General features: G+C 55.1%; 4 protein-coding genes across 4 annotated transcripts; all 4 read left to right on the forward strand.

Annotated features, from left to right (window-relative positions):
- Positions 1-3734: 3734 nt before the first annotated feature.
- CDEST_09580 (uncharacterized protein) lies at positions 3735-4529 on the forward strand (the record flags this gene model as incomplete). The annotated part of the gene is made up of 1 exon (XM_062925739.1): positions 3735-4529. The coding sequence occupies one exon, from the start codon at positions 3735-3737 to the stop codon at positions 4527-4529; it is 795 nt and encodes a 264-aa protein (XP_062781790.1).
- A 1404-nt stretch (positions 4530-5933) lies between these two features.
- CDEST_09581 (Putative Coiled-coil domain-containing protein) lies at positions 5934-6899 on the forward strand (the record flags this gene model as incomplete). The annotated part of the gene is made up of 2 exons (XM_062925740.1): positions 5934-6411; positions 6470-6899. Exons 1-2 carry the CDS (start codon positions 6023-6025, stop codon positions 6897-6899), a joined length of 819 nt encoding a protein of 272 aa, XP_062781791.1. The 5' UTR covers positions 5934-6022.
- Positions 6900-7369: 470 nt separating this feature from the next.
- On the forward strand, positions 7370-9021 carry CDEST_09582 (uncharacterized protein). Its single transcript, XM_062925741.1, has 3 exons — positions 7370-7799; positions 7865-8583; positions 8638-9021. The coding sequence occupies exons 1-3, from the start codon at positions 7420-7422 to the stop codon at positions 8757-8759; spliced, it is 1221 nt and encodes a 406-aa protein (XP_062781792.1). The 5' UTR covers positions 7370-7419; the 3' UTR covers positions 8760-9021.
- Positions 9022-9660: 639 nt separating this feature from the next.
- CDEST_09583 (Putative tetratricopeptide-like helical domain superfamily, clathrin heavy chain) lies at positions 9661-15681 on the forward strand. The gene is made up of 4 exons (XM_062925742.1): positions 9661-10119; positions 10204-10575; positions 10650-14882; positions 14944-15681. The coding sequence occupies exons 1-4, from the start codon at positions 10033-10035 to the stop codon at positions 15298-15300; spliced, it is 5049 nt and encodes a 1682-aa protein (XP_062781793.1). The 5' UTR covers positions 9661-10032; the 3' UTR covers positions 15301-15681.
- Positions 15682-16190: the final 509 nt, after the last annotated feature.

The raw sequence follows: 16190 nt of genomic DNA on the forward strand, positions 1-16190 counted from the left end.
GTAAATTACTGCGGGGTTGGGGGGCCCATCACCAAGCCTCTGTTAATGCACCTAATCACCATCCTGCTGAGGCTACTGCTGTATGTGAACCACTCCAACACTCCAGCGAGCGGCCCTAAACAACGGCATTGGCGGTCCGCCACACCGCGGCCCACCATTCATGCACCTCACCGCCTGACCGGTTCATGATCGGCGCTTGCCCGTTGGCCACACACGTGTTACGACCCTCCCCCAGGATGATGTCGTCATGTCGGCGGATGGGCAGATGTGGAAGAAGAGGCTTAAAGGGTCCGGGCCAGACAAGACGAGGCTTATTGCCGTTTCGAGATTGAGTTTAAGAATCTGAGCCGAGACGGAGTTCGTCGTCAACCATACGGATATGGGTCGCAGTTCCTCCAAAGTGAGACCAACCAAGACCGAGACCCAAGACTGAGACCAAAGACTGACACAAAGACATGGCCGCTTCGGAGTTTATTCCTCGAGCCTCAACTCGGCCTAGTGCCCTGTGTAACCGTTGCACCTGCCCGTTTGTTGTCGTTGTCGTTGTCGTTGTCTTGTTATCCGTTGTATCGCCTGCAAGTAAGAGTAAGCCACCGGGCACCAGTGCCCCAAGTGAGATCATGGCCGAGGGATACAGGATACATAATACAGGATACACGGCATTGCATCACTTTGCTGACCATCCTTTCCCGGCCTTCTCAGAAACCCCCATCCCATCTCATTTCACCTCATCTCATCTCATCTCATCTCATACCACGATACAGATGCTAGACGCGCACTCTTCCGGCATCGCATCGGGCCTGCCCGTAGCTCCAAGCCTTTCTTCCTGCCTACAAAGGACTAGCTGCGAGGTTCGTCTCACGAGCTGGTGGTGCGACGCTCCGCCGTGTACCTGTTTCGCTCGACTTAATCTTAGTTAGACGCGGCCAACCGCTGAAGCTCCGGCTTGCTCGCCGCATGCCGCTTCTCAATTTTTCAAAATCGCGCCGTCCATTCGTCAACGTCGCCGTATATTGGGTTCTACCTCGAGGGGGGCGAGGAAAGGCTCAGGGGACAGCATCCTCTCCGGCGATTGGGATACCAATCTTGGAGAAGAGCGGTGTGTAACGTAACCCCCCTCCCCTCCCCTCCCCCAAATCTCATCTCCGCAAATGCTTCCTCGACTCCTCCGTCAAATAAGCTCATCGTCGGCTACGCTCGATTTGTTTAAGCTCGTCGCAACCGACCTCTGAGTCCCTCGCAGCCAGAGGTCGCGCTCCGCTTTCCTGCACACGAAAACCGGTCCATTCCCAGTTCGGATTTCGCCTCATGACAGCAACGTCATCCATCGTAGCCGCTGAAATTTTTACAACGTTGCTCGGCTACGCAAGTTCACAGATGATCGATGCAGTCAGAAGGCATTGGTGTGATGCTAATGGCCATCGCAAGCTTGGTTTATGTCAAGTTCACCCGACGTTCCCGTGGCCTCAACCGGCCCTTCCCGATTCTGAGAGCTGGACTCGGATTCTGTCTCGACTCGCCACCTGAATTCCGTCCCCCCTTTGAAGAATACTGCATGTACTACAGAGTCTCATGTCATGGCCTTGTGCTTTTTTCCAGCCTTCCCTTCTTCAATGAGCTCCCTCTGGCTGCTGGTGAATATAAGCCAATGCTCCCCGTAACAGACATATTCAGTCCTCGTCCCTCGTGAACGTGCGGCACCTACCCACTCCTCCCATCAAACTTGTTTACTAACCCGTAACCAAGACCACATGTGTTAACAATGTGTTTGCCCCATCATCCTGTTAACAGGCTTCGTTCCTAAAATGGACCTCGGCCATGTGGCGTGTCTCCGTTAAGTCATGTCTGACCTTAAGCCTGATTTATCAAACCCGTCTACAGTTGATCGAATGTTATAGAACGCCACGACATCCTGTCAACCTGTTGTCGAGATCTATGCGATTCTTTTATGAACGTGAATAATTTGTCCGTGGCGCAGCTCAAAACAGATCCAACAACAAGAACGGCGGAATCGTTGTGATTCGACGACAAGACCAATCTCTTCAACGCAACGCATGAGTCGCATGCTGTCTCAGATTTTGCAGCCTATTAGATTAAAGTCGCAAAGTGCCTTGACACACAATAAGGGATGAAAAACTTCCGGTGCAGGCTACACCGAAGGTGAGGAAGTATGAGAGTAGGTAACGCAAACTCTCCAGTCAACGTTCTCAGCAGTTCTACATCTAGAGTTCCATAAGCAATGCCTCGACGTGTGAAATTTATCAATATGGATTGAGGAGGCATATTTCCCCATTTGTTGTACTCTGGTGGAGGACACTGGATGGGCCGTCTCGCTTCTGCAATCATGACAGCAAAGCCATTGTCGAGGAATACGACCACAAGCTCAGCATTCTGCAACTTATTTTCACATTGACTTCTACACAGACATCTCGGGGAGAAGAAGTGATCGAGCTTGGCGTTGTAGGCTTCCCAAAAGATGTTTGTGACCAAGGGGCAAATGGCATGTTACCGCGCAACATCTGAGGAGAGTTTCAGGAACGCACTCTAAGCTGTATGGACCCCGGCGATATCATGGCAATGATCTACGGGAACATGGCTCCATTTGTCGCGAATGATATGTAGGACGACGAATCCCTTGAGTGGTTGTACGATCCTGTCAAACATCTCCGGACGACGTATCAGGGAGGGACCATGGAGTTAGAAGGTCTGGCGACATTAGGTCAATCAGTCGTACTGGCAGCCACAAGATGAAATCAACCAGATTAACTTGGCTGTCTTGGAGACTTGATCTTCCGGCATATGATGATTTTGTGAGATTCTCGGCTTTAATGTAGTCGGACTACGGTCCCTTACCGACTTGTCAACGCCATGAGCGCCTCTTGTTGATTGCTGGCCAGCTAAAGCGCGGATTGCATTCGACTCGACCCATCTTCGGGGACAAAGAGGCAATTGAACACAACGATCCCCGCTTCAACCCTTGCTTTGCGAAACCATGCTTTCAGATCCATGCTCTACCGTTGCCGATATGCATGAACGCCTCTCCCTTGCCAACGACGTGTAACCGCATGTCATTGACGGTCGCAACGGCACCAGCATTCTTGGTTAGCAAAGCTCAAGATGGAACACCGAAAATACTATGCAAAACGATCCGATCCCTGCATATCATCCAAAGGCCCTGGCAAGCCCCGGTACCGAAAGGAAGGACATCTCCCCTATATCAGCTTCTATTCAGGCCGATCGTCCCCGGTTCAGCCGGCTCTCCAGTGACAAAAAAAAAGCTTTGTGGGTTATTGTTTGTATTGGCTATTCAACAGCCGATCAAACCATTTGGCTTCTGCTTCCCTCCTGAAAGATGGCCACTCCGCGGGCACAGCGTTTGGCATGTTGGCATGCTGCCATCTGAGAACATGCAAGGGCTCTTGCGTCGGCGTACGTCGGTCTTGACGCAACCAAGCTCTCCCTGCGGGTGGGTTCAGTCGAACTCTTCGGTGAATAGCTTCAGCTTTTCCGAGACCTTGTACTTGAGGTTCCTCCAACACCTCCATCTATAAAGATGACTTCCGAGCCCAGCTTCATGGCTTCTTCCTTCAGTCGTTCCAGCTCACGCTCAAGACGAAGAACAAGCAGCCACCACTTGATCTAAACGAACCCGCTTCCTTCTACCCTTTCTTGTCTCTTGACCTCCATCCTCTTTGATGCATCCCCAGCTACCGCCAGCCGCCACCACCTCCATCATGAAGTATCTCGCAGTGCTTGCCACCGTGGCCATCACCACCAACGCCGTCGCCCTCCCCGAGGCCGAGGCGCAGCGCTGGAACTTCCGCTGGTGCCGCAGCGTCGGTCAGCCCTGCTGGAAGGTGAAGCGCGCCGCCGAAGCCTTCACGGCGGCCATCACCGCCGCCGACGTCGTCGTCGACAAGCGGAGCCCCGAGGCCCTCGCCTCCCACTCCGAGGGCGGCGAGGCCTACATGGCCAAGCGCTACCTCAACGACCTCGCCGGCGCTGTCGCCTCCTCGCAGCCGGATCCCTTGCGCTATTACGACGGCCTCGGCCTGGACCAGCGGTTCGCCGACGACGCAGCCGAGGGCCCCGGGAAGCGCGAGGCCGAGGCGGAAGCACAGCGCTGGGACACCCACTGGTGCCGTACCGTCGGCCAGCCGTGCTGGAAGGCTAAGAAGCGCATCGCCGACGGGGGCGAGAAGGTCACGGAGGCCGATTTGAGGGCCGAAGACAAGCGGCGGTGCAGCCAGCCGGGAGCGCCGTGCGCCATCGCCAAGCGAGCCGCCGAGACCCTCGTCGAGGCCGTCGAGAGTCCCGTTGATGGTCTCGTCGTCGTGAAGCCCGAGGCCGAGGCCGAGGCCCAACGCTGGGACACTCGCTGGAAGGAGAAGACGAAGCGGGAGGCCTTCTGCACCAAACCAGACGAGCCGTGCTGGAAGCAAGAGACCAACCTTGAGGCGTGGAAGGCCCAGCGCGACCTCGACGCCATGGTTGTCACTGCTCGCGCCATCATTGAGAACGTCGCCTAGGCAAGGTTCAACGCCCACCCGTTCTTTCGAGGAGTCAGGTGTACTAAGGGAGATTCTCCCCACAAGGTCTTGCAGTCCTTGCCATGGACTCCGATGGGAGTCTTTTCCATTTCCTCCTGTTATTGGTCTCAGGCCTGGCTGTGGACTGTGTTGTCAAAAGCTGGGAAAGGAAACGGAAACGAAAACACAACCGCCACGCACACAACTCATTCCATTGCGTACTCTTCCGACGACGACAACGACTGGCTGCCAATGGGATGGAGGGAGACTCGTCCGTTTTCACTCTTCCCGGTACATACGATGGTGGGAATCGAAAGAAAGAAACAACTACTCTGTCCCTCTTTAATGTATGCTAGCGGTTGGGACGCTTGTCCCTATCTTGTATCGTAAAGGAATATGAAAAACAATATTCTGCGGCCTTGCGTACCTCATTCAAGCGGTGTGAGATTGACAGCATGGCAACTGGAGCGAGCTTGAAGCTTATCCTTCGCGATGAGAATGGAGCTCTCGTAGACACCCCTTGCGAGACCTGCGCGGCTTGGCACCAAGCTTATCTCATCAGACCTTGAACTCTGAACAAAACCCCGAGAGTTTGCTTGTCAGATGTGGAAGATGGCAACTGCTTAACCAACCAGGCCTTGCTCGGCTAGGAAGTGGCCGTACCCATCCTCATGCTCGTGGCACTGAACGAGTGTTCCAGCCGGGATTACATTATGCAGTGTTTTCGCGTACAGAACCCTGTCAACGTCGAGTACGCGCGTGGCATGTCTTAATGTTACCGTAGCCACTGACCCAGAGGCTCACAGAATGAACTCTTCAGACGTGTCTAGCACGTTGAATCCGAAATTCAAAGCCAGAGGCCAAGAGCAGGGACACATTCAGAGGGGCTGAGTGGTGCTTCCCAGCCATCACTTCTAATCAAAAGACGATAATGGGCGAATATATGTACGCTCAATCATTGCGCTCCCTCTCATCTGCCCGTGGGCAGAGAGGCATCGCACCCAAGATTGTTCGCTTCCTTCTCCATTTCGATCTCCGTATCCGATGGTCTTGGGTTCAGCCGAAGCGAACCTTTCACCGGATGTTTTTATACGAGAACATGAATGTTTATTTTGCGTTGTTCAATAATGAAGAAGAAGGGAGAAATCTAGAAAGGATTTTTTGCCGCGCTCAACTTTTGTAGTCGCGGCCAGATTTTTTTGTGGACTAGTGCCTCAGGCAGGTATGGACCCTGCGAAGGTACGTACCTGTGTGCCCAAGTGCAGGTGCTAGATGAGCGGGAAGGAAGGGACCCTGTCCTGTCCTGTACGCTGTACCGTGCGGCCGGTCTTCGGCAAACCTGAGCGCTGAAGTGGGTCACCTGCAACGACATGCCGTCACTTGCCGCTGTGGTCATCTCAATCTCCCAAGGAGATTCTCCGACTGATTAACCGTTACAGACCTCCCTTCTCCGACTTCCACCAAGAAAGAAACTACCCCCTCCACACACCAAAATGGCCAAACCAGCAGCAATGGCTGTAGATGCCCTCCCGAGGTTCTTGCTCCCGAGACTTAGCTGGACTGGTCCCGCGACAGCTTCCCAAGCTCTGCGACCCCTCGCTTCTTTCCCTCCGACCTCCCGCCGACGGTTGCACACCCAGCCCAATGCGCTGCACGACTCGAACACATCACCAAAATGCCGCGGCATTGCCTTGAACCACCCCGCGCGCAATTCGATTCTCGCAGCCCCTGGGCTGACGAGGTCGTTCCATGCGACCCCTGCGAGGCGACGAGACCACCACTTTGATACCTTGAAGTTCGTGCAGCGACTGAAGAGCGAGGGCTTCACCGAGGTGCAGGCTGAGGCCATGATGAAGGTTCTCAACGACGTCATACAGGAGAGGTATGCGGTCGCGCTCCCAGCGCCTGATTCTCTCCCTTTTGTCTCACATTAGACCCAGCATACAAAACCTCACTCGAACCATGGTCCTTCGCGAAGACGCTGCCAAGGCCACATACACCCAGAAGGTAGACTTCGCCAAGCTGCGCTCCGAGCTCCTCTCCGCCGACAGCACCGAGTCCAACACGACGCGCGCGTCCCACGAGAAGCTGAGTAACGACATTGCCAAGCTCAACTCTCGTCTGCGCGACGAGATCGGCCGCACTCAGGCGAGCGTGCGTCTGGATCTCAACTTAGAAAAGGGCCGTATCCGTGAGGAGGCTGTTGGCCAGGAGCTCAAGATCAAGGAGACGGAGACCAAGATCGAGCAAGAGGTCGCGGCGCTGCGCGAGAAGCTGGAGCAGGTCAAGTTCCAGACGCTGCAGTGGCTCATGGGAGTCTGCACTGGTTTCGCTGCTCTGCTGCTTGGTGCCTGGAGATTGCTCATGTAAAGGGGCCCTCGGGTAATCCGTATCTTATTCAAGGAGAGACCTCAAGGTGACGCTGTGCAGCGACACTTTTTTCCGTCTGTATTTGAATACGGACGGAATCGACATTCAATAGTGATGGCAGGCTCGTCCCATCGAGATGAGGCTACGCCGGCCTCTTTATTTATCTATATCTGGGCCATCTAGATGAATAGCAATTGTCCATCTGCCGTGTTAGTGGTCGCGCACCCACTACCTACCGTACCTAGAAGGCGCGGTTCATAGTGCAAGAACGACACCACCGCGCCTGCCTCAGATAGAAATCCTCCAACGACCTCCCCCAACCAAGGACTCCTGCTGCCATAGACAACGCAATTTTTCTCTCCCATTCAGGCAGATCGCAAAACGTGATCCCACATACCCACCAACTCTGTCTTTTCTATCCCTCACTCACCGAGCATTTTCTTTCTCTCTGCACTCACTGAGATACCTTGGTTCCTCTGCATTCTCGCCCACACTGCAGAGACTTCGACATATAGCCATCATGTCCGGACCTGCGCCAGCTCTCGAGTTGACGGATGTGTCCGTGTTCTCTTCCGACACCGAGCCCGGACAGGTGAGCTCGGTCATGCTTCAGTCAGACGAAGAGGCTGCCACCAATGGTCAACTGAATGATACCGAGCGCCCTCTGGCTCCGGTTATCAGTGATGAGATGAGAACAGATCTTGCTCGCATCGAGATTCACCGCCTTGCTCTCGGCAAGGATGACTTGAACATCAGCGATGCTGCCTTCGACGTCAAGGTACAGTCCCAATTGAACTACTTTCCATTCTGGTCGACAAGAAGACGGCAGGATCCTGATGTGTTACAGACAGCTCCTGGGCATATGGAGGACACCTACGTGGGCCACCATTCCTGGCTTGCGTCAGTTCCTTACCCGCGGTGGTGGACTTTGTTTAACATCGCCTCAGCTGACTTATTCTGTCCAGGTCTTGGTTCCCTCACAATCCCGATCATATCACGATCTACTTCGTTCTGGACACGAAACGCCACAGCTTCTCCATCCCCGAAGCCATTCTTGTCCAGAACTTCGAATTCTTCCAGGTCGCGCTGAGACTGAAACCCTCGTCGATGGAGTGGAAGGAGCAGATCGAAAGAAAGTTCGAATGGGGACACAAAGAGGCTGGTGCTTTCGGACTACTCATGAGCTTCCTTTTGACGGGAACGTTTCCGCAACATCCGGATCCCGATGTGCGATCGGCTGCCGGCATGATTGACGACTTCATCATGGCCATCCGCCTGTCGGACTACACAGGCCTACGATGCCACGAGCGCTTCGTCCGCGCCGTCTGCTTACGCGTCCGACAACTTCTTCTCGAGGATCGCAAGGCACTCCAGCCTGTGCACGTTGGAAAGCTCTACAACCTCGCCGCCGACAAACGTTATGATTTTGAAGAGCTTGTCAAGGTCTTTTCTCAAGCAGCAGTGAAACCCTGGATGCATTGTTGGATGGCCAAGTCGGCCAAACCGACAATCGTGCGATCCGTTGCCTACGATGATCACTGCGGCACCGACGCAGATGAGTGGCGTCTCGTTGTAAAGCATTATATCCATCTGGTTGATCACAGCGAGAAGTTCGCGGTCGACGTTGCGAGGCAGGTGCGCAGGACGATGGAGGGGAGCAAGCGTCTCAACTCGGTTGCTTCGGGTAAGCGTGTTCTAAGAATTGCTTTTCGGTACGTTGCCGCTAATCGACGCACAGCTACCCAGGACGGCGCCAACAAGACGATTCACAAGCTTCCAGAGTCTCTCGACTATGTTACGTATCGGGACCCTCTTATTCCTAGCGAGGGCAAGGCAAAGATGCAACTCTTTACAATCTGAGGACAGCCATTCTACTCGGACTTGGAGTCTGAAGAGACCAAATTGGAAGATTGGCAGCATTGGAATGAGTTGGTGGATAGGAACGGATACTCGGGTGGAATGTTTGTGGCTCAGATTTGATAGCAAGCCTGATAAAGGCAGTGTATACTGCGTATGCAGCATATATGGCTTGAGCAATCGGTGTGTTGACGAACCACAGCTATGTCAACCCGGATATCAAGGACTAGGCAAAAATGGAACAAGCAATCGAATCAAACTTCAGTGTCGTTTTGTGACGTCTGCAGCTTTGGTCGGTGAAACAATCCTGGCGTGCAACTTGTTCTACCTACCTTAACCAATGGAATGTCGGGTATTGACCACAACCAAGCCCTGAGACAGCCTCACGAATGTGAATCAGCAGTCAAGCTTCGGGACAAACAGGCAATCCGGACTGCCGCGCCCGTGCTTGGTCCGTGCCGCGAGGCGAAACCGGGGCCGGAAAAGACGCGGATTACGTCACCCGCATCCGGCCAAACATGCTGCCGGAGGCAGGAGCGGGCGGGTTGCAAACGGGCCAGCTCAGCATGATTGCCACGTGACAGGACATCTTGCTCTCCGGCGCAGACTGAACGTGCACGGGCCACGGAGACCTCTGCGCTGAAGACAGTGGCAATGAACAACAGAAGCATGAAGCGGCCAATTGGACAGTTCATAGTCAGTGTATCTTCTGTCCTCACAGGCTTCGCGCACCGGGTCCCAGACTCCCAGTCCCACTACGCAACAAACCTGGCACAACCAGCAGAAGCCTGAAGGTAGGTAGGTACAGTAGGCAGGTACCTTACCTCAGGTACCTACCTTGGACACCCAAAATAATCTCCAACCTTTCCCACCTCACTTCGCACTACGTATCCCCTACTCGTACTCCGTCCACCACCTCACCCCCGTACCCATCTTTCCCATTCCTCCCACCCGACCCCCCAAACAAACCATCATCACCGTTTGCCCTCCAGATTGTCATCACTGCGAGGTGCATCGCTGCCCCGTATTTACGCCTTCCTCCGCCGTTGCTGCCCTTTGTTTCCCTGTATTAATTGCCTTTAGCGCATTCATTCGGGTCGCAAGGAAGCTATCCCCAGCTCCATCTCTCCTTTCCTACCTTGACGACACGACACCAACGAAATCCCGCGACACTCCCCATCAACCGACCACCTGATCCCGTTCTGGGAGCTGACAACACGTAGCTGAGGAGCGCAACTTCGTCTCTGGAAGCTTCTCGTCACAGATACCGCCAGTCATGGCGCCACTACCCATCAAGTTCCAGGAGCTGATCCAGCTCCAGACTGCCGGCGTCGAGGACTCCTCAATCGGCTTCAACTCCTGCGTGAGCTAATCTCTTTTCTTGCCTTGCTGTTCTCCTCAGCCTCTTCATTGTGGCTAACTCGTTGTTCGCCTTCCCTCTCGATAGACACTCGAGTCAGACTCCTACGTTTGCATCCGGGAAAAGAAGAACGAAGCTGCCCAGCCCGAAGTCGTCATCGTCGACCTGAAGAACGGCAACAATGTGACACGACGCCCCATCAAGGCTGACAGTGCCATCATGCACTGGACTCGCCAGGTCATCGCTCTCAAGGCGCAATCGAGAACACTCCAGATCTTCGACCTCGAGAAGAAGGCCAAGCTCAAGTCCACCACCATGAACGAGGACGTCCAGTACTGGAAGTGGATCAGCGAGACCTCTCTGGGTTTGGTGACAGATACCGCCGTCTACCACTGGGATGTTTACGACCCCAGCCAGGCCCAGCCTGTCGAGGTGTTCAAGCGCAATGCCAACCTTAACGTACGTACAGCGCCCCGCCCGGCCCCTTCGCACGTCATGGCTTCCTCGTGTGCTAAACTGTAACGAACGACCAGGGCTGCCAAATCATCAACTACCGCACAAATGCCGAAGGCAAGTGGATGGTCGTTGTGGGCATCTCTCAGCAGCAAGGCCGCGTCGTCGGCTCCATGCAGCTGTACTCCAAGGACCGCGGCATCAGCCAAGCCATTGAGGGCCACGCCGCCGCCTTCGGCACTCTGCGCCTCGAGGGTGCCCCCGCCGACACGAAGCTCTTCACCTTCGCCGTGAGGACCGCCACCGGCGCAAAGCTGCACATTGTCGAGGTCGACCACGCTGAATCGAACCCTGTCTTCCCGAAGAAGGCAGTCGACATTTTCTTTCCCCCCGAAGCCGTTAGCGATTTCCCTGTCGCCATGCAGGTCTCGCAGAAGTACGGCGTCATCTTCATGGTCACCAAGTATGGCTTCATCCACGTCTACGACCTCGAGACTGCCGCCTGCATCTTCATGAATCGCATTTCCAGCGACACCATCTTCACGACCTGCCCCGACACGGAGTCCCGTGGCATTGTCGGCATCAACCGCAAGGGTCAAGTGCTCTTCGTTTCGATCGACGACAGTAATGTCATCCCCTACCTCCTCCAGAACCCCGCCAACACCGACATGGCTATCAAGATGGCATCACGAGCTGGCCTCCCCGGTGCTGATAATCTCTATGCGCGTCAGTTCGAGCAGCTCTTCAACAGCGGTCAGTTTATGGAGGCCGCCAAGATCGCCGCCAACTCCCCCCGCCAGTTCCTCCGAACCCCCGAGACCATTGAGAAGTTCAAGTCCCTCCCCCAGCAGCCTGGCCAGATGTCCTTCGTCTTGCAATACTTTGGTCTTCTTCTCGACAAGGGCGCCCTTAACGAGCACGAGTCTATCGAACTGGCCCAGCCGGTTCTTGCCCAGAACCGTCTCAACCTGCTCGAGAAGTGGCAAAAGGAAAACAAGCTTACCCCTTCAGAGAGGCTCGGTGACCTGGTACGGCCCCACGACTTGAACATGGCTCTCGCTATGTACGTCAAGGCCAACGTCCCCCACAAGGTCGTTGCTGGCTTTGCCGAGACCGGCCAGTTCGACAAGATCCTGCCTTACGCCTCCCAGGCTGGCTACCAGCCCGACTACGTCCAGCTTCTCCAGCACATTGTCCGTGTCAACCCGGAAAAGGGCGCTGAGTTTGCCACGGCCTTGGCTAACAACGAGGGTGGTTCGTTGGTCGACATCGAGAGGGTCGTTGATATTTTCCAGTCCCAGGGCATGATCCAGCAGGCAACTGCCTTCCTGTTGGACGCCCTCAAGGACAACCGACCCGACCAGGGCCACCTTCAGACTCGTCTCCTGGAGATGAACTTGATGAACGCTCCCCAGGTCGCCGATGCTATTCTTGGAAACGACATGTTCTCCCACTTCGACAAGACTCGCATCGCGACCCTGTGTGAACAGGCTGGCTTGGCACAGAAGGCCTTGGAGCTCTACGAGGACCCCGCGGCTGTCAAGCGTGTTGTGGTGAACATCGCTTCCACCCCCAACTTCAACCTCGACTGGTTGACTGGCTTCTTCGGCAAGCTGTCCGTCGAGCAGTCCCTGGACTGCTTGGACGCCATGATTAAGCACAACATCCGCCAGAACCTCCAGGCTGTCGTCCAGGTCGCCACCAAGTACTCCGATCTGCTTGGTCCCGTTCGCCTGATTGACCTTTTCGAGAAGTACAAGACTTCCGAGGGTCTGTTCTACTACCTCGGCAGCATCGTCAACCTCTCGGAGGACCCCGATGTTCATTTCAAGTACATCGAGGCTGCCACCAAGATGGGTCAGTTCAACGAGGTCGAGCGCATTTGCAGGGACAGCAACTTCTACAATGCCGAGAAGGTGAAGAACTTCCTGAAGGAGGCCAGACTGCAGGAGCAGCTGCCCCTCATCATCGTCTGCGACCGGTTCAACTTTGTCCACGACTTGGTTCTCTACCTCTACCAGCAGCAGCAGTTCCAGTCCATCGAGACTTACGTCCAGCGCGTCAACCCCAGCCGGACGCCCTCCGTCATTGGCGGTCTTCTGGACGTCGACTGCGACGAGAACATCATCAAGAACCTGTTGTCGACTGTTAACCCCGCGTCAATCCCCATTGATGAGCTCGTCTCCGAGGTCGAGACCCGCAACCGTCTCAAGCTTCTCCTGCCCTTCCTCGAGGCCACCCTTGCCGCCGGCAACCAGCAGCAGGCCGTCTTCAACGCTCTCGCCAAGATTTACATCGACTCGAACAACAATCCTGAGAAGTTCCTCAAGGAGAATGACCAGTATGACACCCTCACTGTTGGTAAATACTGCGAGAAGCGCGACCCCAACCTGGCCTTCATCGCCTACTCCAAGGGTCAGAACGACCTTGAGCTCGTCAACATCACGAACGAGAACGGCATGTACCGCAACCAGGCCCGCTACCTGCTTGAGCGGGCTGACCGCGAGCTGTGGACCTTTGTCCTGAGCGAAAACAACATCCACCGCCGTTCCGTGATTGACCAGGTGACCGCCACCGCCGTTCCCGAGTCCACCGACCCCGCCAAGGTCTCTGAGGCTGTCGCCGCCTTCCTTGCCTCCGATCTCCCTCTCGAGCTCATTGAGTTGCTCGAGAAGATCGTCCTGGAGCCTTCGCCGTTCAGCGACAATGCCAACCTCCAGAACCTGCTTCTCTTCACCGCTGCCAAGGCAGACAAGGGTAAGGTTATGGACTACATCCACCGCTTGGACAACTTCAGCGCTCCCGACATTGCGTCCGCTTGTATCGAAGTCGGTCTTCACGAGGAGGCCTTCGAGATCTATAAGAAGACTGGCGACAAGACCTCCGCTGTCAACGTCCTCGTTGAGAACGTTGTGAGCATCGACCGCGCTCAGGCTTTCGCTGAGGAGGTCGACCTGCCGGAGGTCTGGAGCAAGGTCGCGAAGGCTCAGCTTGACGGCCTCCGTGTCAGCGACTCGATCGAGTCGTACATCAAGGCCGAGGACCCTAAGAACTACGAGGAGGTTATCGAGACGGCTGTCCGCGCCGGCAAGGACGAGGACCTTGTCAAGTACCTGCGCATGGCTAGAAAGACGCTGCGTGAGCCCGCCATCGACACTGCTCTTGCCTTCTGCTATGCCCGCATGGACGAGCTTGGCGAGCTGGAGGACTTCCTACGAGGCACCAACGTCGCCAACGTCGAGGAGTCGGGTGACAAGGCCTACGAGGAGGGTCTCTACCAGGCTTCCAAGATCTTCTACACCAGCATCTCCAACTGGGCCAAGCTGGCTACAACCCTCGTCCACCTCGGGGAGTACCAGGCCGCCGTCGAGTGTGCTCGCAAGGCCAACAACATTAAGGTCTGGAAGCAGGTCCACGAGGCTTGCGTCGAGAAGAAGGAGTTCCGCCTTGCCCAGATCTGCGGTCTTAACCTCATCGTAGATGCCGAGCAACTGCAGACCCTTGTCAAGCAGTACGAGCGCAACGGTTACTTCGATGAGCTCATCGGCCTGTTGGAGCAGGGTCTTGGCCTTGAGCGTGCCCACATGGGTATGTTCACCGAACTCGGTATTGCTCTGTCCAAGTACCATCCGGAGCGTCTCATGGAGCACCTGAAGCTTTTCTGGAGCAGAATGAACCTTCCCAAGATTATCCGTGCCTGCGAGGAGGCGAATCTCTGGCCCGAGCTGGTGTTCTGCTACTACCACTACGATGAGTTTGACAACGCTGCCCTGGCGGTCATTGAACGCCCCGAGAACTCGTGGGAGCACCAGCAGTTCAAGGAGATTGTCGTCAAGGTTGCCAACTTGGAGATCTACTACCGCGCCATCAACTTCTACCTCGAGCAGCACCCCTCGCTGCTTACGGACCTGCTCCAGGCGCTCACTGCCCGCATCGACGTTAACCGTGTGGTCAAGATGTTTGAGAAGAGTGACAACCTCCCGCTCATCAAGCCTTTCCTCGTCAACGTCCAGTCCCAGAACAAGCGCACGGTCAACAACGCCATCAACGACCTTCTGATCGAGGAGGAGGACTACAAGACGCTCCGCGACTCTGTGGAGAACTACGACAACTACGATCCCGTCGAGCTGGCCGCTCGTCTGGAGAAGCACGACCTGATCTTCTTCCGCCAGATTGCAGCCAGCATCTACCGCAAGAACAAGCGGTGGGAAAAGTCGATCGCTCTTTCCAAGCAGGACAAGCTCTTCAAGGATGCCATTGAGACTGCTGCCATCTCTGGCAAGACGGACGTTGTGGAGGACTTGGTCCGCTACGTAAGTTTCCTGCAATGCTTCACCCCCCCCCCCCCCCTTGTCTGATACTAATAGAGTACAGTTCGTCGACATTGGCAGCCGCGAGTGCTACGTGGGCATGCTCTATGCTTGCTACGATCTTATTCGCCCCGACCTTGTCCTCGAGATCTCTTGGCGCAACGGCCTCACCGACTTTGCTATGCCGTACATGATCAACATGTTGTGCCAGCAGACCAAAGACCTGGCAGCCCTCAAGGCCGACAACGAGGCGCGCAAGAACAAGGAGAAGGAGCAGGAGAAGGATGAGACCAACACTCCCATCCTTGGCGGCAACCGCCTTATGATCACTGCCGGCCCCGGCGGCATGGGCGGCGCACCTCAGGCACCTTACGGTCAAACGAATGGCTTCGCGCCCCAGCCTACCGGCTTCGGATTCTAGATGAGAGCGCCAGCACATATTTGGACCTATGTGCCTCATGAGAGGTGGCAGCATAGGGCCGCTCATTATTATCCACGGACTATTACTTATGGCGGCTTGAAGTACCAGGTCGTCGGTCCGGCAGACGCACCGGCGGCACCAAAATTCCACGAACGCGGACGATGGCGTTGAGAAAACCAAAGGGCACCCTGTAATCGTATCTTCTTTGCTCTCTGGATGGATGAGCTCTTTAGGCAGGCGGACGGTTGTTGCCCGAGGGAAGCATCAGGTGGTGCTTATGTTTCTTATCTGCACACGCGAAGTTAGACTCGCCGTTTGTGATTCAGGGATATCCCGAGCATGTCGCTTGGGTCCCAAAACTGTATGATAAGTCTTTTAACGTTGATTCTATCTTCTGATGAACGCCGGCGGTTGTGTGGCTTGACATGACTTGATGTAACGGTGACAGATGAGCAGGTCAAGAGTGATGATTCGCACACCTGCCGCCGGCTTGCACCATTGCCAAAGAGAACTTAAGAGAATACACGACCGGGAGTGTACAACATGAGCGATTCAATCGTTCGCATTGGTAGGACGGTCAGCCAAATTAATGCGTAAAACAACCCAAGGTGCTGTTTGCTTGGTTTCTTGATGACGCAATGCAAAAACAGAACGTCTTTTTGAAAAAGAGTTTCGAAAAAGAAAAGAAAAAATGCAAAAGAACTCCTCCAACTCCTTTTGTTTGGGTATATATATATCGCTCTCCCTCCGCGGGGTTCAATTTGTAATAAGAAAAAAAGCAACAAATTGGCGGCGCATCTTTTTTCTACTGTTCTCCCCGACATCTCCTAAACCGACCGCCCCCCCCCCCTTTCATGCCTCACGGCACCGGCGTGCTGCTCCCGACTTGT

Source organism: Colletotrichum destructivum, chromosome 6, assembly GCF_034447905.1.
Source record: "Colletotrichum destructivum chromosome 6, complete sequence".
NCBI classification, from domain to species: Eukaryota; Fungi; Ascomycota; class Sordariomycetes; order Glomerellales; family Glomerellaceae; genus Colletotrichum; species Colletotrichum destructivum.